This window comes from Macadamia integrifolia, unplaced genomic scaffold, assembly GCF_013358625.1.
Source record: "Macadamia integrifolia cultivar HAES 741 unplaced genomic scaffold, SCU_Mint_v3 scaffold275, whole genome shotgun sequence".
NCBI classification, from domain to species: domain Eukaryota; kingdom Viridiplantae; phylum Streptophyta; class Magnoliopsida; order Proteales; family Proteaceae; genus Macadamia; species Macadamia integrifolia.
In genome coordinates this window covers 196,002-221,812 of record NW_024868933.1, presented here as the reverse complement: position 1 = coordinate 221,812, position 25,811 = coordinate 196,002, and the positions used below count along the sequence as shown (strand labels likewise).

The 25,811-nt window shown below is 39.9% G+C and overlaps 1 protein-coding gene across 1 annotated transcript in view; it reads left to right on the top strand.

The window, feature by feature from the left end:
• The window catches only part of LOC122067175 (DExH-box ATP-dependent RNA helicase DExH7, chloroplastic-like), a gene marked incomplete at its 5' end in the record, with an annotated part of 80,754 nt that overhangs the window by 38,451 nt on the left and 16,492 nt on the right, over positions 1–25,811 (top strand). The window contains 12 exons of the mRNA XM_042631019.1: positions 705–857; positions 938–1,039; positions 1,161–1,313; positions 1,494–1,598; positions 3,357–3,497; positions 3,634–3,723; positions 3,872–3,928; positions 16,669–16,752; positions 17,284–17,382; positions 17,472–17,612; positions 17,691–17,761; positions 24,170–24,239. Coding sequence (XP_042486953.1) covers positions 705–857; positions 938–1,039; positions 1,161–1,313; positions 1,494–1,598; positions 3,357–3,497; positions 3,634–3,723; positions 3,872–3,928; positions 16,669–16,752; positions 17,284–17,382; positions 17,472–17,612; positions 17,691–17,761; positions 24,170–24,239 — 1,266 coding nt within the window. The remainder of the gene's footprint in view (positions 1–704; positions 858–937; positions 1,040–1,160; positions 1,314–1,493; positions 1,599–3,356; positions 3,498–3,633; positions 3,724–3,871; positions 3,929–16,668; positions 16,753–17,283; positions 17,383–17,471; positions 17,613–17,690; positions 17,762–24,169; positions 24,240–25,811) is intronic.

Genomic DNA, 25,811 nt, shown 5'->3' with positions numbered 1-25,811 from the left:
AAAACTAAATTTCTCAACTTCAGTGGCAGCTTGAACCTCATCATTCCACCACCTAAGTCTGAACCACTTCTTAGTTTAGTCCTCTCCATCGTTGTCTTGTAAACATTTATAATCTTGATAGCATTGCAACCAATCTCATATTTTGTTTTCATGGAATATTTTTTCATACTCGTTGCTTTGAGATTGGTTGCCTTGGGGTTCTTGAGCAAGCTCATTATTATATAAGGGAATTAAATGGTTATATTGTGTCTGTGTGGACTAAAATATCTTAATTATCCATTGAAACTACAAGAAATGGGGTTATTCAATTTCTCTTTAATAGCATAATATGTGTGTAGTTGCTTAGCATTCTCTGGAACATTGGAGCTATTGAGTGTTATATCCATGTTGGATATTTGCACCTTCATTGTAATTATATATCCATCCAATCTTAATGTCATGTCCTGCCATTCTGGATACAACATTTCAGCTTTCATTTTCATGATGTGTTATCTTCTCTGAACAGACACTGTTGTTGTGTAATTTCGTTTTGTCCCCTCTATTTGAAGTATGAGTATCATATTTGATTATGCTTTCTTTGCTGAAGCGTGCGATATCAGGTTATCTTCTTTTGCTACTTCATTGATTTTTTATTTATTTTGATGGATCAATGAACCTTTGTGATATAGCTCTTCTCTAAATCATGTACTTTTGTTTGGTGATAGTTTAGAAGCAGTGCTGTGGACAACCATAGGGGGAAGAAAAACCTTGTGTTATCTGCTTGGGGAGATGATTCTTTACTCTCTGAAGATTATGTTAACCCATATTATGATCCAAGTTCTTATCAATCATATAGTGAACGAACTCGCAAAAATCTGGTAAATGATCTTTGGATGCAACTTATCTTGCTGCTTTGATGCCATTTTACATATGATGGTGTCTAACATTTTTTCTGCAGAAAAACTTGAATGAAGATGTAATTGATTATGACCTTCTAGAAGACTTGGTATGCCATATTGATGAAAATTATCCCGCTGGTGCAATACTTGTATTTTTGCCTGTAAGAACCTTGCCAGTGCTTTATGTTGGATGTTGATTTTATTCTATTCTCAGTCAGGATAAAGTGAACTTTGTTTAATTAAATACTGAAGGCTTAGTTACTATAAATGTCTTGCATGCAGGGAGTTTCAGAAATTTACAGGTTACTTGATAAACTCAGTGCTTCATACCGTTTTAGTGGTTCATCTTCCAATTGGCTACTTCCTCTACACTCTTCCCTGGCATCAAGTGATCAAAGAAAGGTGTTTCTATCCCCACCTGAAATTATACGCAAGGTAACTCCTTCAGCTGGATTGGCTATTTCATCTTCACTGGGAGGTGGCTAATCTTATGCTATCATGTAGTTGAAGAATAAATGATTTGACTGACTGCCAATATATTGCTCAATCATCACATTTATTAACCTCTTATGTCAATTAAAGATTTTGTCTCCTTTGTATGGATTTATATTCCAGGTTATTGTAGCCACAGATATTGCAGAGACCAGCATAACAATAGATGATGTAGTATATGTGGTTGACTCTGGAAAACATAAGGAGAATCGCTATAATCCACAGAAGGTTTGTACTGTTTCCGTTCTGAATTTCAAATATTGCTTAATGGAGGATAGATTCTGAAAAATAATTTGAAGTTATAGCTAAAAAATTTCCTACCGTTCATATTTGGTGATCCAGTGGAATGTTGCATGTTCCGGAATGCTTTTTTATATTTTGCAATAGTTCATTCTCAATATAATATAATATAATATAATATGTTGGGAGAAGGTTCGCCATGGCACTAGTATGGATGGGATCTCTCACGCCACACCAATGGTGGCATGAGGAATGGTATAATCCACATGGGACCCACATGGTCAATGTAGGAGAGAAAACATTAAAAAATGTAAAAATTTTCATGCGAGGGCAATAGTACCTTGACATCATAGGAAGTTTTTTCCTATACTTTTGTATTTCAAAGAATATAATATTTTTTCCCATCAGGCAATATTCTCTCCTTTTAACTCATCTTCTATGCTTCTTTACTTTCAATTATTTTACCACATTGGATCCATGTAGCCGACCCCATTCAGTTGGGATAATGTTATGTTTGTTGTTGTTGTATTTCGGTTTTGACCATTATCAAAATCCTAGTTGAAATTGAAATCTTTTTCTTTTTTTTTTTTGGATGAATAAGAAATGTATTAAAGAGAAATGAAAATACAAGGGGGGAAAAAGGGGGGAGGAGGAAAACTGAGCCAAAATAGGGAACACAGCAAAAGCAAGTGAACAACAAGCAACCAGCCCATTGGAGAACAAAAAAAAAGGGTGGGGGACTATGGGGGATACAAGTCATCATGGGGGTGGGGAGACCCCAAGCAACAACAATGAGTCTGTTCCTTGGGGTGTTCCTAACATGTTTGGGTTTGAGAGGGGCAAGCTTGGAGGTAACATCTAAATAGATGGCAGTCCAAATCTGATCATAGGAGCGAGAGTTAGACGTCCATCTATGAAGATTACGTTCCATCCAAAGGTGGTTGATGGTGGCACAGAAAGCAAGCTTGCCAGCGATGTCACAAATGGAGAAGCCTGAGTAGGTCATGTCAACCCGTTGTAGACAAAATTGGTCACTTGTCTTGCCCGTTCAACCACACCTACAACTGAAGACTTCTTTTCCATGTCTTTAAGCATTAAGTTAATATAGTTGGCAGCTCATGGTGTCCAGAATAGGTGGATGTTTTTGCTCTTCCTATTCATTAGTCTCTCCCCAGCTTTCTTGAAGTTGCTCCTATTGTTTGTCACAATTTGAACAACATTCTGAGGCCCCTATCCAAGACAAGCTCCACGAGAACCGGATGAGGTGGTATGGCCATGTCCAACAAAGACCTATGGATGCCTCAGTGAGGAAAAGTGACAAGATTCAATTAGATAGAGCCAGAAGAGGTAGCGGCGAGCCCAAAATAACTATTGATGAGGTGGTAAGAAAAGATATGGATATGGTGAGACTAGATTGTAGTATGACCACGGATAGAGCTTTGTGGAGGACCAGGACCCGAGCTTCCGACCCCTTGTAGGGGATGTTCCTATGATGCTTTGACTTCTACGTTTACATGCGTTGTACCTCGTCTTGCCTTACTTATGTTGTCTATTTATTCATATTCCTATTTTGGATCCATGTGGCCGACCCCATTAAGTTGGGATAGAGTTATGATTGATGTTGTTGTTGTTGTTGTTGTTGTACCCCAATAAGTTGGGATAAGGCTGAGTTGAGAAGAAAGTTGTAGATCTTCTGTATGATGCTATTGATGCTAGGTTCTGACTGTTTTTACTTTCTTCCATTAGAAATTGTCTAGCATGGTTGAAGATTGGATATCTCGGGCAAATGCAAGGCAACGGCGAGGAAGAGCTGGACGTGTAAAACCTGGAATTTGCTTTTGTTTGTACACGCGCAACAGGTTTGAAAAACTCTTGCGCCCGTACCAGGTATTTTCTGCACTGCATAAACTTTGTAGTCAAAGGTGTTCATAAGGTTTCAGTCGTGCCTCCTTCTAGTCTGACATTTTACCTTTTTAGATATATCATTTCAAATGTCACCTAATACCTGTTCTTCAATGTAAAGGTGCCTGAGATGCAGCGAATGCCACTAGTAGAATTGTGTTTACAAATTAAGTCACTCTCTCTTGGTCACATAAAGCAATTTTTGCTTGAGGTTAGTAGTTGCTAATAGAATTTAGGCCCATCCCCGTTGACTTAGGTCCCATTTTTGGTTTATTTAATCATTAGTATGTATAGTCAAAACGTAAAGTTAAAGGTTCTACATTATTAACAAATTTTGTAAGTTTTGTTGATGATTCCAGGCTATCGAACCTCCAAGAGAAGAAGCAATGGCTTCAGCAATTGCCACATTGTATGAGGTACTAATTTAGTAATATCATTTTTAAGTTCTAGTGAGATTTGTATGGCAGAAAATGACTTATGTTCCGGATCCAAAATAGCTGGAAGTAAAGCAAATGGTCATAATTATCAATTTTGGTTCAATTTTTTTATTAATTTAATTTTGATACAAGATTAGAGGGTGGACCTCAGTGCAACAGTAAGGTTGCTCCACTGCGACCTAGTGGTCGTGGGTTCAAGTCAAGAAACAGCCTCTCCACTAACTGAAGGGAAGGCTGCATACCTTATAATCCTCCCCAAACCTTACAAGTGGCGGGAGCCTCGTGCACTGGGTACACCTTATTTTGGTACAGAAATTACTAAATGATGAATTTTTAGAATAATTGCAGCAGTTACTGATCTGGTTGATCAAACTTTTACATAAATAGGTATGATTAATGGACTAGGTTCCCAGGCTGATTGGTGTTCCATTCATCCATTGAAATGTTAAACTACGAAAGAAATAGTAATGTACAATTATAACTTCATACTGTAGATAGCACAAGGAGCCTTATCCTCTGTTCAAGGTTTAAGAACTTGCTCTTGCCCCCCATCTCACTAATTCAAAAAAGAGAGATCTCGCCAGATCTCGCCGAGATCATGTATTTTTTCCCGATCAACTCGGTGGTTGGTCTCGGTGGCTATATGATCTTTGTAACCCCTGAAAGTTGGTATTTACCCTATTTTAGGCTTTCTAAACACAATGGAAACATCAGTTTTTTAAAAATCAAACTTAAAATTGTACTTTGACCTCGTACCCTATGTAAGTAGTCTCCGACTCTTCAGACCTTAGGTTAGTATGCTCTATCCACAATCCACATTCCACAATCAACACATGACAAAACATAGTCATAAGAATTTAAAAGACATCATCTATAAGAAAAGTAACTCCAAATGTGGATGAAGAGGTAATATTCTCTACTTTTTAAGCTTCAATGAGTGTAGGAATGGAGATCCTCAAGCAAAAGCACCAAAATCCTTACCCCTTGGTGTTTTTCCTTCAAAAAAGTAGAGAGAGAATGGTGAGATCTTGGCGAGATCTTGAACCATGCCTCTGCTGCAATTGTATCAGATGACCATTACTTTTTTTTTGGGTAAAAACAGAAAAGAAACTATGTCAGGTAGAAGAAATAAGGGATAGAATTAGAATAAAGCCTAAAGACAAAAAGAACAAGGAAAAAATCTGCCTAAAAGAAAAAATAAAAAAGTTAACCACGAAGCAACAAAAGTCCATCATGCTAGTTATCGTTAAGCAATCTCAGATCTCAGCGCGCCTGGAAAACCTATCCAAAACTTTACTCCTCCATGTGATATCAGGACTATTCTTAGACTTTCTCGAAGAGCATTTGAAACTGAACTCTTGAACCAAAAAAAATAAAATCTAAAGCCAAAAAGAACAGAGAAAAAATCTGCCTAAAAAAGAAATTAAAAAGTTAACCACAAAGCAACAAAAGTCCATCTTGCTGCTTATCCTTGAGCAATCTCAGATCCCAGCTCGCCTGGAAAACCTATCCAAAACTCTACCCCTCCATATGATATCAGGACTATTCTTAGACTTTCTCGAAGGCCATTTGAAGCTGAACTCTTGGAAAAACAAAACAAAACAAAACAAAAAAAGAAAAGAAAAAGATCCTCTTCCAACTTCAATTTTTTTCTAACATTCTTCCTCTCCAAACCTTTAAGACTCTAGTCTCTTGTGCTAGAAGAGAGTCAAGAGAAGTACTACATCAATTATTTACTTGGATTCCCTATCCTTTTTGGTCAATGTACTTAACTTTAAAGCACTTTCTTACCTGCACATAAGGTAACCATGACACAACCTTTCTTTGCCCTTTCGTCAGAGTTTTCCTTCCAAACTTTATTTTTTGTTGCACAACCAAGACTGAATTCAATGAGTTGTATGATGCTAAATGCTATAATATTTTACCTCTTAATGACTTTGTTCATGGTATTGGAGTGCCATCAAATCATTTGAATTCACCTGGGCTAACCGCAGAAGTGGCCCCGCCAGAATTTCTTGCAAGCTTGACCATGCCCTCAGTATCTTCCCACGAATTAATAAATTAGGCAAAATTCTTCTGTGCAGAAAAACAAACTACGGGTCAATCTTCATAAATTTCATGGTAAATGTGAAATAATTAATAAAAACATGTGGGAGAAATCAAAAAGATGCAAGGTCCTTTGTCTACCTGGCTAGTCAAGCATAGGCTAGTTCATAGATCTTTGGGCTTCGATTACTAAGGAATAGAGACTTTACAAATAAAGCCCGAGGTGAAGCCTGTCTCAAAACGTTTCCTTCTTCTCATGCCTCCTTTGAGCTCCCTGGCATCTCTGACCACTCCCCCATCTCCCTTCTTATTCTCCCTCTCATCTCATTTGGGCCCAAGCCCTTCAAGTTCTTTGATCTGTGTTCTCTCCACCAGCACTATCTTCCCATAGTGCAAAAATCTTGGGCCATTTCTGTTCATGCATATTTGTCCCCTCTCATTGCCTTTGCTAAGAAACTAAGGAATGTTAAAGCTACTCTCAAGAGCTGGAACACCAATTCCTTTGGCAACATTTCTTCTAATGTCAGGGCCTGCAAGGATAAGCTCCATCTCATCCAATCCAGGCTCCAGTCGGATCCGCTTGATGTTTCCTTAGCTAAGGATGAGAAAGAGACCTTCGTTAATCTCTCCTCTCTTCTTGCCTAGGAAGAAAGCTTCCTCAGGAAAAAATCCTGTATCAAATGCAACTTCAACTCGGCTTATTTCCATCATTCCATCAAAGCTCGTTCAAACTTCAACTACATTCCAAAGCTAATGTCCAACAATGGCAACACTCTTTCCAGCCCTAATGACATCAAAGCTGAAACCGCCTCTTATTTCTCAACTCACTTCCACCCTCCACCGTCCCTCCCATCTCTCCCCTCCCTCCCTCCCTCCCTCCCTCCCCTGAATCTCATCAATAAATTCATCTCTGGTCATCTCCTCCCCCCTTCTCCCTATCCCTTCGGATGAGGAGATTTTGGTTGTTGTCCTCTCTCACCAACCAACAAGGCTCCCAGCCCTAATGGTTTTAGCATGGGATTCTTCTTTTTATATTGGCATATTATTAGAACAGATCTGACCAATGCCATCCGTAGCTTTTTCCTCTCCCCCAATCAAATCCAGGGTGTCTATCGCACCTTCCTCTACCTCATCCCCAAGAAGGAAGGTGTTAATTCCATGCCAAACTTCAAGCCCATCTCCCTGCGCAAACTTCTATACAAATTCATTACGAAGATTCTGACCAACCATATCCAAGTTGTCATTAACCCCTTAGTTGGCCCTAACCAATCAACATTCATTTTTGGTAGGAGTATTACTAACAATATCATGCTCTACCATGAAATTGTCGAAGGGTTTGATAGAAAGTCCCACTCCTCGGCGGCCCTCAAAATTGACATTTAAAAGGCCTTTGATTTTATCTGTTGGGATTTCATTGGGGTAGTTCTTCTGCAAATACCCTCCTCCCCCTCCTTTGTTCATTGGATTCACTCCTATATCGCTTCCCCCTCTTTCTCTATCCTGGTCAATGGCAATCCTGAGGGTTACTTCCCCTCCTTTGGCATTTGCCAAGGCTGTCCTCTCTCCTCCTTCCTCTTCTCCCTTGCACTTGAAGTCTTTTCCCACTCCATCCAGTCCTTCAATGATCAACACCTCATCTCCCCTATTCCTAAATGTAAAGCTATCATGCTTACCTACCTTGCCTTTGTGGATGATCTTATGATCTTCTTAAAGGCTGACCCTGTCTCCATCTCTTCCATTATGTCCTCCTTCCACTTTGAATCCCTCTTTGGCCTCAAAATCAATCTCCTTAAATCCAACATCTTTCTCTCTGGAGTCTCTGATCCTTGCTGGGCTAACCTCCTTCAACTCACGGGATTCTCCCTCAGATCCCTCCCAGTCAAGCAATCTGGGCGTTCCTCTGATTCCCGTTAGGCTTTCCGCCCACCACTGCTCCCATATCATTGATGATGAGAGAGGCTTCATCTTTGGAAAGGCAAGCTCCTCTCTTACGCTGGCCATCTGGTTCTCATTAGATTAGTTCTCCAATCCATGTCTCTCTATTAGTCAGGTGTCTTCGCCCTCCCAGTTGTCACCTCTAAATCCATAGAATCCCTACTCTCTTGTTTCCTTTTGAAGGGTTCTTACTCTTCAAAATTCCTCCACCCTTTAAGTTGGGACAAAGTCTGCCCCCTAAACCTGGGGTGTTCTGGGTCTTCGAAAGATCAAAGATATCAATTCTGCTAGCATCCTTAAGCTCATCTTGAAGCTTGTTACCAAGCAGAATAGTATCTAGGTCTCGTGGGTTTACTCCTCCCCTCTTAAGAATAATTTTCTTTGGTCTGCTTCCTCCCCTCCTGATGCCTCCTAAATTTGGCATTCCATCCTCGCCAACAAACCCTTAGCTCTCTCTACTATCTCATATTCTATTAGCAATGGTTCCTCCACCTCCTTGTGGTTGGATTGTTGGCACCCTTCAGGCATTCTCCTTTCCTTGATCTCCCCCCGTGTCCTTTATTCCTCTAAGATTCCTAGACTGGCCTTAGTCGCCTCCATCATCTCCCATGGGGTCTAGTCCTTGCTTACTACCCCCTCCCCCCTCCCCCGCTTGGCCAACTTCTGCTCCTCCCTCCCTTCCATTCCCCTGGTCATCGGGGTAGAGAGGACAATATATCCTGGCTTCCCTCCTCTACAAGAAAATTCACCTCTACCTCTGCTTGGAACATATTAGTGTTGTGGGCTCCCCTATCCACTGGCATAAAATAACTTGGTTTAAAGATTATATCCCTCACCACAGCTTCACTACTTGGCAAGTTCCTTCCAACTACCTTCGTACGCAATCTTTCCTCTATTTTCACATTCCAGTATCCCTTTCTTGCTACCTCTACTGGAATGGTGCCGAAGATACTAATCATCTCTTTTTTTTTCCTGCCCCTTCTCCAAGGTTTGGGAAAAAAAATTCTTAGTAGTTGTTAGCCTTCTCGCAGATGTATTCTACCCTTGTGTAGAGACTAAATCTAGGTTGATATGACCTTTGTTGGATCCTCCATATGTGACACGACAGGGAAATTGGCCTTCTGTGCAACCGTCAACCATCTTTGGATGGAGTACAATTTTCATAGATGGACATCCAACTCTCACTCCTTTGAGAAAATTTGGAAAGCCATCTATTTTGATGTTAGCTCCAAACTTGGTGCATCCGTCAACGTAGGATTATTGATACCCCAAGGAACACTGTTGTGTCCTCTGGGATCTCCCTCTTTCTCTCCAATCCCCCCTTGGTAGGTCCCCCCTTTGATGTGCCCTCTTAGTTCCTCTTTTGGTTGGGTCTTCCCCTGTGACTTTTTTCTCGCTTCCATTAGGGTTTATCCTCAGTTCCTCCCACCTCTCTTCTCCCTTTCCCCTATATATTCTTTCCTTTGCTTGGTAATGAATTCATTTATTCATCCAAAAAAAAAAAAAATCATTTAAATTCTGAGTTAATATTAGTTTTCATCCTTTTTTTTTTTTTTTAATGCTAGCCTCATGACTGCAAAACCTCATACTTGTCTAATCAACGAGATCAAATACAACAAGTCAACAACAGCTCAGCCTTATCCTATCTAAATGGGTCGGCTACATGGATCCTTGCCCTCCAACCAGCTTTATTCGATGTCATACTTGATATAAAGCCTAAGTTATGCATGTCTTTGATCCTCACCACTTCTCCTAAGGTCATTTTAGGTTTGCTCCTTGCACTTTTAGATCTTTCAATCTGAATTAAATCACTCTCCCATATCGATGCACCCAAAGGCCTACATTGAACATGGCCATGCCACCTCAAATGACTTTCCCATAGCTTATCATATATCAAAGCTTATCCCAAACTAGCCCTAATATGATATTTCCTTGCTCTATCCTTCCTAGTTTTACCACTCATCCATCTCAAGTTCTCAACATCTTCGCCTCCGTTACACTGAATTTATCTACATGATGCCTCATAAATGCCCAACATTCTACACTTTACATCACAGCTGGTGGTATCACTATCCTATAGAATTTTCCTTTTAGTTTTAAAGGAATACTAAAGAATTCGTTGATCACGCTAACACTTTGGATGCGCCTCTCCACTTCATCCATCATAGTTTAATTCGTCATTAAAAATCATCCTCTATATCACCTTCTTTATTTATGCTTGATTCCATATACCTAAAATAATCACTTTGCGGAACCTCCCTCTCATTAATTTTCACAAAATCATTATCCATATTCCTAGTCATCCTTTTTAGAATATTTGTATTAAGGGTACATTCATGGTTTAAAGATTTCCGATACGATACGATACCCCTCCGATACGTATCTTAAATTTGACCGACCGATACGACGACTAATATCGATACTTTAATCCTTGATCTTGAACATATATTAGCTTATCTCCGATACAATACGATACCCTCTGATACGTATATTAAATTTAGCCAACTGATACGGTGACCGATACTGATAATTCAAATCTTGGACCTTTCATTAGGAATTATTTTATGTGAAGTTGTCCTTATATGTAATTTCTCTTATTTCAACATTCCACGTCCCTCAGGGAGGAATATGTAATTCCCTAATATAATATTTGAATCTAATATTGGTGAGATGAGTTAGAGAGCTTATTCACGTTTTGTCCATTTCTATCACTCTCTTCTCTCAACGTCTCTCCTTCTTCTCCCTACCTCTCTTCTCTTCATCTTCTTCCTCTGTAACCTTAATACCTAACTTCAAACTTGGTATCAAAGTTGAAGGGGTTTGAGAGTTGACCAAGGTTCCTCCTACTCATTCTTTGAGTTTCAATTGGACCTTTTTTCTGCTTTCTAGGGTTCAATAAAGGCCATACAATGTAAAGAGATTCAAAAAGAAGACTTGATGGTATTCTCAAAGCAATTTGAAGGTTCGTGGAGAGTGATTGAAGGTTTACAAGGGTTGTTTGAAGTCCACACAGCAAGTTGAAGTTATCTGAAGTCATTCCCAGCTTTACCACTAGCCTGGGAATCAACCTTCTTTTTCTCTCTCCTCAAATTTCGGTTGGACTGGTGGCTGGGTGGATAGAGTCGCCCAAGGCTGTCCTTTGACCCCTCTAAACCTCAGTGTCTACCTTGGAGAGGTGTAGGAGCACAACTCATTCTCCTCTAAGTGCCCAGGTATCGGTTTTCAATCGTTGTGAACCCCTTTTTTGCCTATAATGGTGAGAACTATGTGGTTTGGATGCTTGTGATGGTTGTACTTGGCTCTATATTATTTTTTTATGCTGTTGGGATGAAGCTCCACAATTGGAAGTGAGTTTTGCTGATGTATTATGAAGATTTCATACCTTTTTAGCTTATTGGAATTTTTTTTCGGGTTCTGAGAAGATAATATTTGGGATTTGTGTATCCCCTTTGGTTTGGATCTCCATTATCTCCATTGGTGTTGTTTCAGGAGTATCCTTTCATTATGTCTGATCTCACGGAACCTTTGGAAGCTACTTTGGGTGGGTCCAGTAGTACCAACCCCAGTTCGATTGTCTTTGACACCCAGATTACTCTTATGAAGTTGGATAGTACCAACTACTTGGATTGGTCACACTCTGTGAAGCTATCCCTGCCAAGTTGAGGGAAGTTAGGATATATTACTGGGGCTATCAAGGATCCCGCTGTCGCAAACCCAAGGTACCAGAAATGGGAGACTGCAAACTTTACTATTGTGAATTGGCTACTCTTCTCCATGAAACCTAAGATATGTAGGAGATTATAAGGAAGGAAACTGCCAAGGATATTTGGGATAATGTCTCTAGGACCTACGATATGGTGGCTGACTCTATGAAGGTCTTCCAACTTCTTCAGTAGGCTCTCTCCATGAAGCAGGGGACCAAGTCCATTTCTGACTACTATAATACTTTTATAGGACTGGGAGGAGTATTATCATTACCGAGATCTTCATTTGACCAATCCTGATGATGAAACCAAGGCCTATAGATCTCCTGAAAAGGAGTGTTCTTATTCTTCTAGGTGGGTTAAATTCAGAATATGAGCAGATCCGCATACAGATTTGGGCCGGTCACCCCTACCTACACTTGATGAGGTGTGTAGCTACCTCCTGAGTGAGGAAACTAGGAGAGTTGCCATGGATTCTACACCTTCACCTGAGCGCTCTGCCCTTTCCTCTACTACTCACAGAGAATGGCATGGAGGCGGCCGAGGTCAAGGGCCATCCCGTGGAGATGACAGGGATATACGACAATGTGATCATTGTGGGAAACCTGGCCACACTCAAGAGAGGTGTTGGGCCCTTCATAGCCGTCCTAGTACACATGGTGGATCTACTGGTGCACATGGTGGCCGCAGAGGAAGGGCTACAGCCCATGCTACTATGATAGAGACTGATACTAGAGGCTCCGCACAGATAGATACAATGCTTCGCCGGTTCATGTCTCAGCTTGATAACACGTCTATCTCACAGGATGCCTCAGCTTCTGCTATGTATGTCACCACCTCTGCACCTTCCACAGCTCCGTTGTGGGTCATCGAATCTGGTGCCACTGACCACATGACTGGTACGTCCCATTATTATGACTCCTACTCCATTAGCTCTGGTAAGAATAAGGTTCGGGTAGCCCCTAGCCGATGGTACTTTCTCCTCTATCTCTGGTAAAGGCAGTATTCCCATTACCTCTTCCATTTCACTTGCTTCTGTTTTTCATATCCCTAACCTTACCTTGAATCTATTGTCTGTGAGCACTTTAACTAAAACCTTGAATTGTTACATCACAATTTTTCCTTCCCATTGCCTTTTTAAGGATTTGAGAACGAAGAGGATTATTGGTAGTGGGCATGAGGAGGACGGCCTATACCATCTTGAGCCGCAGTTACCTTTTTTTCCTACACCACAGTCCTATGCATGTAGCCATACTGATGCTAGCTCTATAGACTCTGTGATGCTTTGGCATCAGTGTTTGGGACATCCATCTTTTGTTGCTATGAGGAAATAGTTACCTCATTTGCTTACATCTTTTCCTTCTGCTCATGTATTTCATTGTGAACCATGTACTTTTGTTAAACATTGTCGTTCATCTTATTCCTATTATGGTAATAGATCCATTGTTCCTTTCCATATTGTGCATACTAATGTTTAGGGACCTTGTCCCACTACCTCCCTGTTTGGCCATCGCTATTTTGTTTCCTTTGTGGATGATTTTTCTCGTTGTACTTGAACCATTCTTATAAAACATAAGAGTGATGTTTATGATGCCTTCAAAAACTTCTATCAAATGGTCCATACCCAGTTTGAAACCAGGATCAAATTGTCCGGTCTGATAAAGGGGGGGAGTACATGTATGGTGGTCTATAGGACTTTTTTACTAGCAGTGGTATTATCCATCAGCTTGCTTGTGTTGATACACCCCAACAGAATGGGTTAGCTAAGAGGAAAAATTTGTCATTTGTTAGAAGTTGGTAGAAGTCTTTTATTTGGTATGCATGTCCCTAAAACCTTTTGGTTTGAAGTTGTTCTTGCTACGGCTTTCCTCATCAGTTGCATGCCGACCAAAATCCTTGGATCTCAGACTCTCAAAACCCAATTGCACTCTTATATCCTCATTATTCTGCTTTCACTCTTCCTCCTAAGGTGTTTGGTTGTGTTTGTTATGTGCATGTTAACAAATCCTCCCGCACACCAAACTTGATCCCAAGGCTCTAAAATGCCTCTTCCTATAAGTGTTATCACCCTTCATCTCGCAGACGATTTCTTTCCAAAGATGTCACCTTTCTTGAGTCTATCTCTTACTTTGCACCTCATCAACATCCTCTTTAGGGGGAGAATGGAGTTGAAAGTGAAAAGGCTACTAATGCCATTCCATTTCTTGCCCCATTGCCTCTTACCCCTTTTTCCTTTGATATTGGTAAAAATAAAGAGGTGGATGATGTTGCTACTATGGATGAACCTTGTACAGAGAAGGCACCTGTTATTATGTACACAAGAAGGACAAAGATGACCTACCAAGAGTCCTCTTTGAATCCACATCCTGGGCTTCACCTTCCTCAGTCGGGTGACATCTCTTCTCCTCATTTGGAGTTGGATCTTCCTATTGTTGTTCGTAAGGGCAAGAAAACTTGTACTAATCCTATAGCCAAGTTTGTTTCCTATGAATCTCTCTCTCCTATAGATGTTACTTTTACAACGGCTCTTTCTTCTGCTTCCATTCCCAAACTATTACTGAGCCTATGTCAGACCCTAAGTGGTAACAAGCCATATCGGAGGTAATGATGGCTTTTGAGAAGAACTGTACCTACAAATTGGTTGACCTTCCCAGGGGGAGAATTCCAGTTGGATGCAGATGGGTCTATATGATCTAATACCGATCAAATGGTACTATTGAGAGGTACAAGGCAAGATTGGTGGCCAAAAGGGTACAGTCAAGTGTATTAAATTGATTATTAGGAGACCTTTGCTTTTATGGCTAAACATAACTCTATAAAAGTTACTTTATCTGTGGTAGCAAACAGAGATTGGCCCTTACATTCATTAAATGTGAAGAATGCCTTCCTCCATGGAGATTTAGAGGAGGAAGTGTATATACAGCCCCCTCTTAGCTTCAAGTTTCCGGCAGCCAATGGTAAGGTGTGTCTCCTAAAGAAGGCACTTTATGCTCTGAAGCAGTCATCAAAGGCTTGGTTTGAGAGGTTCAGACAGGCCATTTTAAAAAATGGATATTCCCAGAGTCAAACAAACCACATAATATTTACCCGGAGAAGTAATGGCACCATCACAGCACTAATTGTATATGTTGATGATATTGTGGTAACTGGAGATGATAATGAGGAGATAACTAAGCTGAAAGCTTATCTGGCTAAACAATTTGAGATCAAGGATCTAGGGCCCTTGAAATATTTCTTGGGTATTAAAATGTCAAGGTCGAAGAAGGGAATCAATATATGCCAAAGAAAATTTGTTCTAGACCTGTTGAAGGAAACAGGAATGGTGGGCTGTAAACCGACAAGTTCTCTTATTGAGTAGGATAATAAACTAGGAGAGGATTGTGGCCCTTGTTGATGCAGGGAAATATCAGAGGCTAGTGGGAAAGCTGATTTACTTATCTTTGACTCGCCGAGACATTTCTTATGCAGTGGGAGTTGTGAGCTAGTTTATGCATGCACCCAAGAGTGGGCACTTGGATGTTGTATACCGTATCCTCAGATACTTGAAATCCTCTCCAGGAAAAGGACTTTTGTATGCGAGGAACAATCACTTGAGGATTGAAGGCTATTCCGATGTTGATTGGGCTAGATCCATTTCTGATAGGAGATCTACATCTAGTTATTGCACATTTGTGGGTGGTAACCTGGTCACATGGAGAAACAAGAAACAACTAGTTGTAGCTAGATCCAGTGCAAAGGCTGAGTACAAAGCCATGGCTCATGCTATTTGCGAGCTCACTTGGCTGCGTCGGTTGGTTCTCGAGTTGGGGTCTGACACTAAGGACCTATGAGACTCTACTGTGACAACAAAGCAGCAATAAGCATTGCTCATAACCCAATACAACATGATAGAACGAAGCACATTGAAGTAGACCAGCATTTCATCAAATAGAAGATTGATTCCGATAATATCTGCACACCCTTTTGAGGATAGGTGATCAATTGGTAGACATCTTCACCAAATGGCTCGTTCCTCACTAGTTCAGTACCTTCTTATGCAAGCTGGGAATGTATAACATTTATTCTCCAACTTAAGGGGAGTGTTAGAATATTTGTATTAGGGGTACATTAGGAACTGTTTTATGTTAAGTTGTCCTTATATACAATTTCTCTTATTTCTCTTATTTCTCTTTCACCTCTCTTAGGGAGGAATATGTAATTCCCTAAAACAATATTTGGATCTAATATTGGTGAGATGAGCTAGATAGCTCATTCACGTTTTGCCCCTTTCTATCTCTCTCTTCTCTCAACGTCTCTCCTTCTCCCTGCTTCTCTTCTCCTCATCTTCTTCCTCTCTAACCCTAATATAGAGGATCTCCCTTTGTACATCATCCTCTATCATAGTTTCCTTTACATGGTTTTTTACTTGGAAAAGGATGTGGAGCTTGGTGAAGTTATTCCTGTCTGTAATTGTTTTGAATTCCTCATTGGTGTATGTCATATGAGTATTTCATTGTAATCATTACTTTTACATGTGAGAGCTCTTCTCCATGCTTTTCAATGTTCATTTATGATGATTTTACCAAACTAGCTTTTGTTCACACTTCACAAACAATTCTTGGTCATGAAAAAATTGCAGTTGTGATTGGCCATGTTGTTCAATATGTGGAATGGATATTTTGTACAGGACAGTTTTCCTTCACCGCTTGGTGAAGGAATAGAGGGTCCTGATGTGACCCCCCTCTCTACCCATATATCAACCCACCCTCCCCCCATTGTACGGTGTCGATGAGGCACGGTGAACTGATGCCCATTCACCACGGCCTCAGGTAAACCTCCTCCTTTTGTAAATACAACATGATAGTTTTCCTAAATTTATTTTCTTGAAATATTTGTTAGATATCCTTGATTGCATTGGTTTCTACTTTTCTTGATATCACAGATTTTATTATGTAATTTTTATAGTTACGCACAAAAATCTTCAGTTATTACTGTCATTTCTACTTTCAGTTATTCACTTGGATTCATGTAATGTTCTGTTGGGATGTGATGCAGGTTGGTGCACTCGAAGGGGATGAAGAGTTGACGCCTCTTGGATACCATTTGGCAAAACTTCCTGTTGATGTTTTAATCGGAAAGGTCTGCACCATTATATTTACTTCATTTGGAGTTTATATTTTTGGTAATGTGCCCACGGTTTGAGGTGGCCTATATACATATATTTATATCTGTTGAATCTTGTAATTAATGCTGCAGGAGCATTCTAGGCTTTTCCCCCTTCCACCAACCCTAATTAGTGAGGGGCAGTGGAAAGGGGGGCATACTAATAATTTTTTTGCTTTGCTTATTATAATTTTCATTTTTGCTTCGCTTATTATAAATAGAGGCTTGAGTGATCTCATTATTCACTCAAGCATTCTACCCTGGTTTGGCTGTTAACAATATCCTTCTTTTTTTATATTTATTTTTCATTCTGACGCTTTATAACTTTTTTATCTAAAAGAGTTAAGTTCTGCAAGTGCTCGAGACATGCATTGTTGGCATTTCTTCTTTCCAAATGGCTTGGCATTTTGGACCATAAATTCTTTAATATGAAATATGATTACAAATTTACAACTTGCTTTCTCTGACCTGGATGTATTAAACTTGTTCTTTTCTTCTGCACTGCAGATGATGTTATATGGTTGTATATTTGGATGCTTATCTCCGATTCTCTCCATTTCTGCATGTTTGAGTTACAAGTCGCCCTTCGTATTTCCAAAAGATGAGGTCCATTTTTTAATGCTACATTTTGTTTCCTATTCTTACATTTTACGAAAATTGTGGTATAGATTAACATTGAATTGTTCATATTCTAGAAACAAAATGTAGAAAGAGCAAAACTTTCACTATTGTCTGGCAAGCTGGATGGAGAAAGTGATTCAAGTGACAGTGACAGGCACTCTGACCACCTTATAATGGCTATTGCATACAAGAAATGGGCTAAGATTCTGCATGAGGTCACCATTCTCTGCCATATGCAATAATGCTTCATTTTTATTATCAGATTACCTCCAATATAATATTTACTCTTGCAGAAAGGATTGAAAGCTGCACAAAACTTTTGCAATTCCTTTTTTCTAAGCAGTTCAGTTTTGTACATGATAAGGTTTGTTTTCTGTTCCAAAGACATATTTGTATAATATTCTGCTAGATTGTCTTTGTGTTCCTAGTTCCTCCACACCCCCTATCTGTGTTAATACTGTTGATTTCTTTGTTGAATTCCTCTATTCATGAATATTAGCTTAGGAATCGTTTGGGTAACATGGGGAACTGTGATAAACTATGGATCAGGCCAGAAATTTTTATTGGTCCAGCCCTAAATTCCATATAACCAATCTACAAATGCCAAGCCATCCTAGGCATGGGCCCATGTATTGGATTTTGAAAAGCAAATGACCCAATTTGTCAGAGGTTGGAGACAGGGCTTGTGATGTTCACTAGGGTTCAAGAGCTCTTGACTTGTGATTGAGAGCTATTTCCAAAAACTATTTGTAACTTTCCACTTACCATCTTCCATGGTAGAGGAATGCCACTCAGAGTATTTATTGGAACATGATTGATGGAAAGCCAATCCAGAACACACAGACACACTGCCTTTCTGCTATCTGCAGCCAAAAGTGGCTGCCACAATTGGTGCCCATTGTTCTATCACATTGAAGTAGAATTTGTAGAATCAACAGCACGAAGGAGAGGAGTGGATAGAGAGAATTTCTCAAGAAAGTCTTGTAAACCACTAATGCAGTTGCATTTGTGTGCCTGGACCGATATGACCCAATCTGGAAACCCATACCGGGATTCTGATCCAATAGGATTTGGTAGGGTTTATTTTAGTTATTTGGGGTTAATTCTGTAATTTGACTTTTATATAAGCTAACGTAGGAATGTACCTATTTGTTTACGTTGCGGAGTTTTGAGTTGAAATCTTTATCTCTCTTTATACTATGAGTCTATGATTCTACATCCGAAATTATGCTGAGATTATTGAAAATATTGGTTTAAATTTCCTTCTTCGGAGTTGTTAGTGACCAGGTTGGTCAACCATCAGTTACCTCTTCTTCTCCATTCTTTTCTGCCATCTCCGTTCAATCTCACGTACCACCTCTATTCCTTCTTCCTTTCTTTTCTCTCCTGTTTTCCCTTTGTTTCCTGTTCTCTTTCATTGGGTTGCTCTGTTCCGGCGCTAAACTGGTTTAACGATAGAGAGATCTCCCTCAATACTACTTGTTAACAGAAAGAATGGGAGAATGCTTGTGTATCTTTAACTGATCACACAAATCCCTTATTTATAATATAAGATCATGGTAGAGTTATGATAGGAGTCATGACTATCATGATAGAGTCATGGTAGGAGTACAACAGAAAAATAAAGTATTTACAGTTATATCCCCATCCAACCACCCCACTCTAATTAGGGTTAGTGGAGGGGAGAAAAGCACACTAATCCTTATTCTAACACTCCCCCTCAAGCTGATGCATAGATGTCACATATGCCCAACTTGACTAAACTAGGATGGAACAACTTTCCAACCAATCCTTTAGTGAACACATCAACTAGTTGATCACCAAACTTTACAAAACGAACACAAATCAAACCAGCATCAAACTTCTCTTTGATGAAGTGCCTATCAATCTCCACATGCTTGGTTCGGTCATGCTATACTAGATTATGAGCAAATACTGATAGCAGCCTTGTTATCGCATAAAGCATGATAGGAAAACGAACAGGTACACCACTATCATCTAAAAGTGTACGCAACCATAGTAACTCACAAATCCCATGTGCCATGGCACGAAATTCTGCTTCAGCACTAGATCTAGCCACCACATTCTGCTTATTGCTGTGCCAAATGACAAGATTCCCTCCTACAAAGGTACAATAACCAAAGATAGACTTTGTGCCAGGTGAGCCAACCCAATTAGCATCTATATAAGCTTCAACTCAGAGGTGATCATGAGGAGATAAGAGGATCCTTTTTCTTGGAGCTAACTTCAAGTATCATAAGATACGCATAACAGCCTCCATATGAGAGGAATAAAGATCATGCATAAATTGACTGGCCAAATTAACAGCCACAGCAATGTTAGGTCGTGTATGTGAGAGATATATTAGTTTTCCTACCAACCGTTGGTAGTGGCCTTTTCAACTGGTTCACCCTCATTTTCCTTGAGCCGGTTACTAGCTTCCATAGGAATATCAGAAGGGTGACAACCCAACATACCTGTCTCGGATAGCAAATCAAGGATGTACTTCTTTTGAGAGAGAAAGATGCCTTTGAGGATCTGGCAACTTCAATTCCAAGAAAGTACCTTAATTTTCAAGATCCTTTATCTCAAATTCTTTGCCCAGAAAACGCTTGAGATGATCAATCTCAGTGTTGTCATTTCCTATTACCATGATGTCATCCACATAGATAATGAGTATAGTAACTTTTTCACTAGACCTCTTTATGAACATTGTGTGGTTAACATTACTCTGCTAATAACCCACAGATGTCTTAGCCGTGTGGAATCTTCCAAACCATGCTTTAGGTGACTGCTTCAAACCATAGAGAGCACGTTTCAACTTACAGACCTTGCTTTGGGTTCTTGCGTTGGAGAAACCTGGTGGAATTTTCATATAAACTTCCTCATCGAGCTCTCCATGGAGGAAAGCATTCTTCACATCAAGTTGTTGGAGTTCCCATCCTAGGTTCACAGCACATGAGAGTAACACTCGCACAAAGGTCAACTTAGCAACTGGTGCAAATGTCTCCTGGTAGTCGATTCCATAAGTCTGAGTGAACCATTTAGCCACCAACTTTACCTTGTATCTGTCAACAGTACCATTGCTTCCAACAGTTGGCCTTGGTATGGAATGGTTTGTGGCAATGTTCACATTTAACAATCTCCTTGGTAACACTAGTTCGATTTTCTACTTCAGAGGTAATAGTGGATCTAGTCTGTAGAACTGATTTTTTCAGTAGTAAGAGTATGTAGCATCGAGATACAGTGACATTCCTCCGTTTAAACCATAGCAAAGGACTATTCCAGTGTAGGGAAGGGAGATTTGCTAAATTTCTGAACACGAATTTGATCATACTCGACATTTAAGCCTGCTAAGAAATCATACACCCTAATTTTGTCCACATATTTAGTGTATGCAGTACTGTCTTCAACACTTTTGGGATGATAATCTGCATAATGGTCCAGTTCATACCATAGAGCTCGAAGTTTTGCATAATATTTGGACACAGAGAGTTCATGTTGGTTAGTGGTACGAACCTTCTTGCGAAGTTCAAATACTTGAGCATCATTCCCTAGTTGCCCATAAGTCTCCTTGGCAACAGCCCAAATCTGAGAAGCAATATCTAATAGAAAAAATCCTCGAGAAATAGATTGATGGATAGAACCAATCAAGTAAAACATTACTAAGGAGTCATTAGTGATCCATTTGTCCTGAGGGTACCCTCATCAGAAGGTTTCTTCAATTTCCCTGTAATGTGTCCAGTGAGACCTCTACCAGCGATGGCAAAATATATAGATCTAGACCAGACGAGGTAATTAGTTCCGTCCAATTTCACAGAGCTAGTCCCAAAAGGCATGTAGTCATTGCGACTTTGTCCATCAGACCCAGAGATCACAGTAGTTACTTCAAAAATGATTGAACTAGTAAAAAATCGACAATGAGAATGAGAAATACCAGAACTTCAAAATTCAACTGTCAGAAAGCATCTATACTTGGATCGAATTGCCCAGTAAGGGTAGTGAGGTACTCCAAATAATATTAGGCTTGATGAAGTACTGTTGAAATAAGCAAATTAGAGTTTTGGGAGAAAACCCTAATTATGAAAGAAGATGGGAGATTTGATATAGAGACCTGGCAGATGAGGCCACAAGTCTGGTCGATCTCCTCTGTAATGGTGATGATGATCTCCTAAAAAATTCAGCCAATTCTGAGGAGGGAAGGTGAAGGTCTGTTGAGAAACTGAACACCTTGATCATAAATTAGGCTCTGATACTATGTTAACAGAAAGAATGGGAGAATGCTTGTGTATCTTTAACTGATCACACAAGTCCCTTATTTATAATATAAAATTATGATAGAGTTATGATAGGAGTCATGATTATCATGATAGAGTCATGGTGGGAGTACAAAGAAAATAAAGTATTTACAATTATACCCCCATCCAACCGCCCCACTCTAATTAGGGTCCGTGGAGGGGGGAAAACCGCAATGTGCCTTTGCGGCACACTAATCCTTATTCTAACACTACCCTTTTCAGTCTCCAATTTTGGGGTAAGAATCGGTGCTGAAGGGCAACTTAACCCAAGAAGGTTACCTCATTCACACCTTCCTGCTGGAACATACTTGCCTGAAACCAAATCTGCTCCTGCTTCTACTGCTATTTCTAGTTTCAGGAAAATTTTATTTATGATCAGCTTATTATATATTTATCACCGATTTTTTGTTGATCTTCAGAGATCTTTGAGTTAGAAATCTTCCCTTAAAGTTTTTGGTCAATTGGATTCTAGTTGAGCAAGTTTTATCGACCAAAAAGGAACCTCTCCTCTGATGTACATGTTTCCATCATGAGGCTGAAGAAAGGATCTTCTTCGGACTGCAATTAAAGACCCAAATTCCTTAAGTTGAATTTTATTTTTCCAAACTTTCTTCTGAAATTCCAGGAAACCCCTCCATTTCCCCATGTGTACTCATCAAGGTCCTCCATAGTAGTAGCCACCTTCTAGTGATCACTTTCCCCCGTCAATCAAGCTGCACTTCCTATTAACAAGTGGCTGAGTTAGCTACCTTGGCCTCTTGGCAGGAGCTTTGCTGTCCCTGTACTTTAATTACCAATTAGTCCTTGTTATTGTTTTCCTTTATTTCAAGGTCCTGAACTTCAGGAAATTTACAAAATTTCCACTCATCCACTCATCCTTCTATTTGGGAATTTCTTCATTTAGTGGGTCCATAGTGATCTGAAAGCAGGGTTTTGTGATCCGAGGATGCACTAACCACGCAGCCTAATCTTGCTTCGTGAAGACCAATACTCTGTTTGGTGAGGATATCCCTTTGTGAGCACCTTTGTTTTAGGGGTTTTGGGATGGTATCTCTAGCTATGGCCCTATTAGCTTCGTTTGTATCACAGTGTTTCTATGTACTTTTCCATTTACAAATAATGTTGCTTATCAAATAAATAAAAATTGCCTTCACACTAAAATACTATTAGGGTAACAGTGATACACCTTATGTCTCCAAGTATGTATCTCCAGTAATTCATACTTGAAAAAAGGCTTCTGAGGGGTCTGTGAATGCCTTGACGTCCATAGGCACCAGGAAAGGTCCTGATTTTGCATGAAAGGGTAGCAGATTCCCCATCAACCTTACCCTGTCTGTGAGAGAATGCATAAATCAGAAATCTTTTATGTTAAAAGAGTCTTGGTGTGTGACAGCAGCACCCTGTGCAGTGGCCGGAGGCATCAGGAACTCAAATCAGTAGAGTTACTAACCATGTTGGGGAGTCATGGCAGGAATCCCAGGACTGAAATGTCGTGGTATCAGAGAAAGTGCTTCTGCATATTGAGCACATTTTGACCTTACCGCCAGACAAATGGTTAGTTTTCTGGTCATGGGTAGCAGCCCCTGTGGTTGTTCTGTGTTCTACATATTAGATTGCCAATTTTTTTTTTTTAAATTAAATTAAAAACTTGCCTGAGTTTGGACAGTTGCTGGAGTATCACCGGCTATTGAGGCAGCGCCGGCAGCCAGCTTCTGTCGCAGGAAATCCTCATCAAGCCAGCACCAACTATGGAAGGCATGGGAAAAACAGAACTTGTTTCCACCTTGTGTTTGTCTTGTAGACAGACCTATAGAAGGTGTGGGACCTGCAGGGGTTTCAGCACTGATATATGTGCGGTATTATGATGGATTAACTTCCTCTGGTGGAACATTGGTTGTAGGTATTTTAATAGAGCAAATGATCACAAAATATTGTTTCGTTTTTCCAAGAAAGGACAACCACCCATATAAAGTTTTGAAACTAAAAATGTTCTGAGTGAGTTAACTCAAGGTCATGAAATGTCATCATTGGAGTTTGGCAGTGGAAGTTCATTGATGCAACTTATCTGGGACCAAAATGTTTACCCTATGAGGCTGAATGTTGAGGTTCTCTACAAATCATGCTATTCTTTTGGGTACTTGTTCATCTTCTTCACTTTTGGTCTTTTATTCCGTTGGATTTTTATGAATGTGGTTAGGAGTTGCATTTTGATTTAACCATTTTCTTTTATTACCAGTTATTATTCTTTCTTCCCTTGTGTCTTCCTTCAGTTCATTATTTTCTTATTAAATTCTCATTTTCAGTCAAAGATTTGAAAAAATTCTTTATTTTCTAGGAGAGCTCTCCTATGTGTTTTCCTTTTTGACTTGAAGAGCAAGCAATTTCTCACACAATGTGAATATTCTTGATTAATTTGATCATTGATTATGCACTGTCATCATTCAATTTTACTTATCTATCTGCTGATGTGCTAGGGACATGCGCATGCAGTTTGGAAACTTGTTGGCAGACATTGGCTTAATCAATCTCCCGAAGATTTCTCAGGTCCTGTGTTTTTCTATGAAATGAATCTTGATGCATTGTACCTCCATATTATGTGGCATCCTTTGCCTTCAAAAATTGTGTCTCAAAATTCTGGGAAGGATTTTATATATCTAGAGAATAGCAATGATGCTGTTTTATTATTAAATTTTCGGTAGTTCGTTGCATACCCTTGAGAAGTTTATAGTTTTCAATCTGATTTGGTATTAGGTTAGCCTGTAGAAAGATGGCTTGCCAATCTATCTCCATGTCATTTGTGGCGTAACTGAAGGCCTCTACCTTGTTAATCCAGTGGGCTTTCTTGATTGTGGTTATGCCTAGTAGTGGAATTGCAGGATAATTAACACACATTTGCTTCCAGTTAACTATAAAATGTATATAAATATGCTACTTTGTGTCATCTTGATTCTCTTTAGAAACAGAGATAGATAATGGCTTAAGATGCCCAACATATTGGCTATTCTCAATGACTAGAGGCCTTGCCTAAAGGATTTTATGCTAGACCCAGGAGGCATCTGGTGGGGTAGGGGCGGTCCACAAGAAGTCTTTGCAACGAAGGGAAAAGTAAACCCAGGAGACCTAAATGCTATTCTGTTTGGAGGATTGCTTCCAGACAAGATTGAAAACGCCCATAGAGTTGGCATCCTTAATCCTTCAAAGACCGAGACCTCCCTCGACTTTAGGGAGACAAACGGAGGACCAGCTAATGGGGTGGAGGAATCTGGTAGCTTCCGCACTTTTCCAGAGGAAGCAGCAAAAAAGGGACTCAATAGCCTTCATGGTGGCTCTAGGGAGAGCGAAGATACCAAACCAATAAATGTAAGGATTGGAGGACAGGTTGAATGAACTCCAACCTATCGTTATAGAAGAGGAGCTTTCCTTTCCAAAGTTGGAGCCTTTTGCAGATGTTGTCAAGTATGGGAGTACAATGGGTGGTAAGCCTAGAGGAAATGAGGGGAAGGCCCCAATATTTGACAAGAAGGGTTCCATAGGTGAATCCAATAAGCTAAAGGAGGGGAGCTTTGGTATCATTTGAGACCCCAAAGAGAAAGATACTGGACTTTAGGAGATTGATATGGAAGCCAAAAAGGGATTCAAAGGATTGGAGGGCTGTAAGAATGCTCTCAATGGAAAGGGTGTCAGCTTTGGAGAAAATCATGAAGTCATTAGCAAAGGCAAGGTGGGTGAGCTTGAGAGATTTACATTTAGGGATGGGGGGAAATGAGAAGATCATCAATATGGGCTTAAATGGATCTAGAAAGGACTTCGAGAGCCAAGGAGAAGGGCAACCTTGCCTGATCCCAACGAATAAGGCAAAACAACCAACAGGGGAGCTATTAACCAGAATGGAGAAATTGAGGGTGGAAATACAAGAGTAGATCCAGTTAACAAAGACAAAAGGAAAGGACATAGCTAGCATGACCTTGGAGATGAAGTCCCATCTAATCGAGTCGAAGGCTTTATGGATGCCAATCTTGAGGAGGGCAAAAGGAGATTGATATTTTTTACTGAAGCCACAAACGATCTCATGGAAAAGAATGATATTGTTTGTAATGCTACGACCGGCTATAAAAT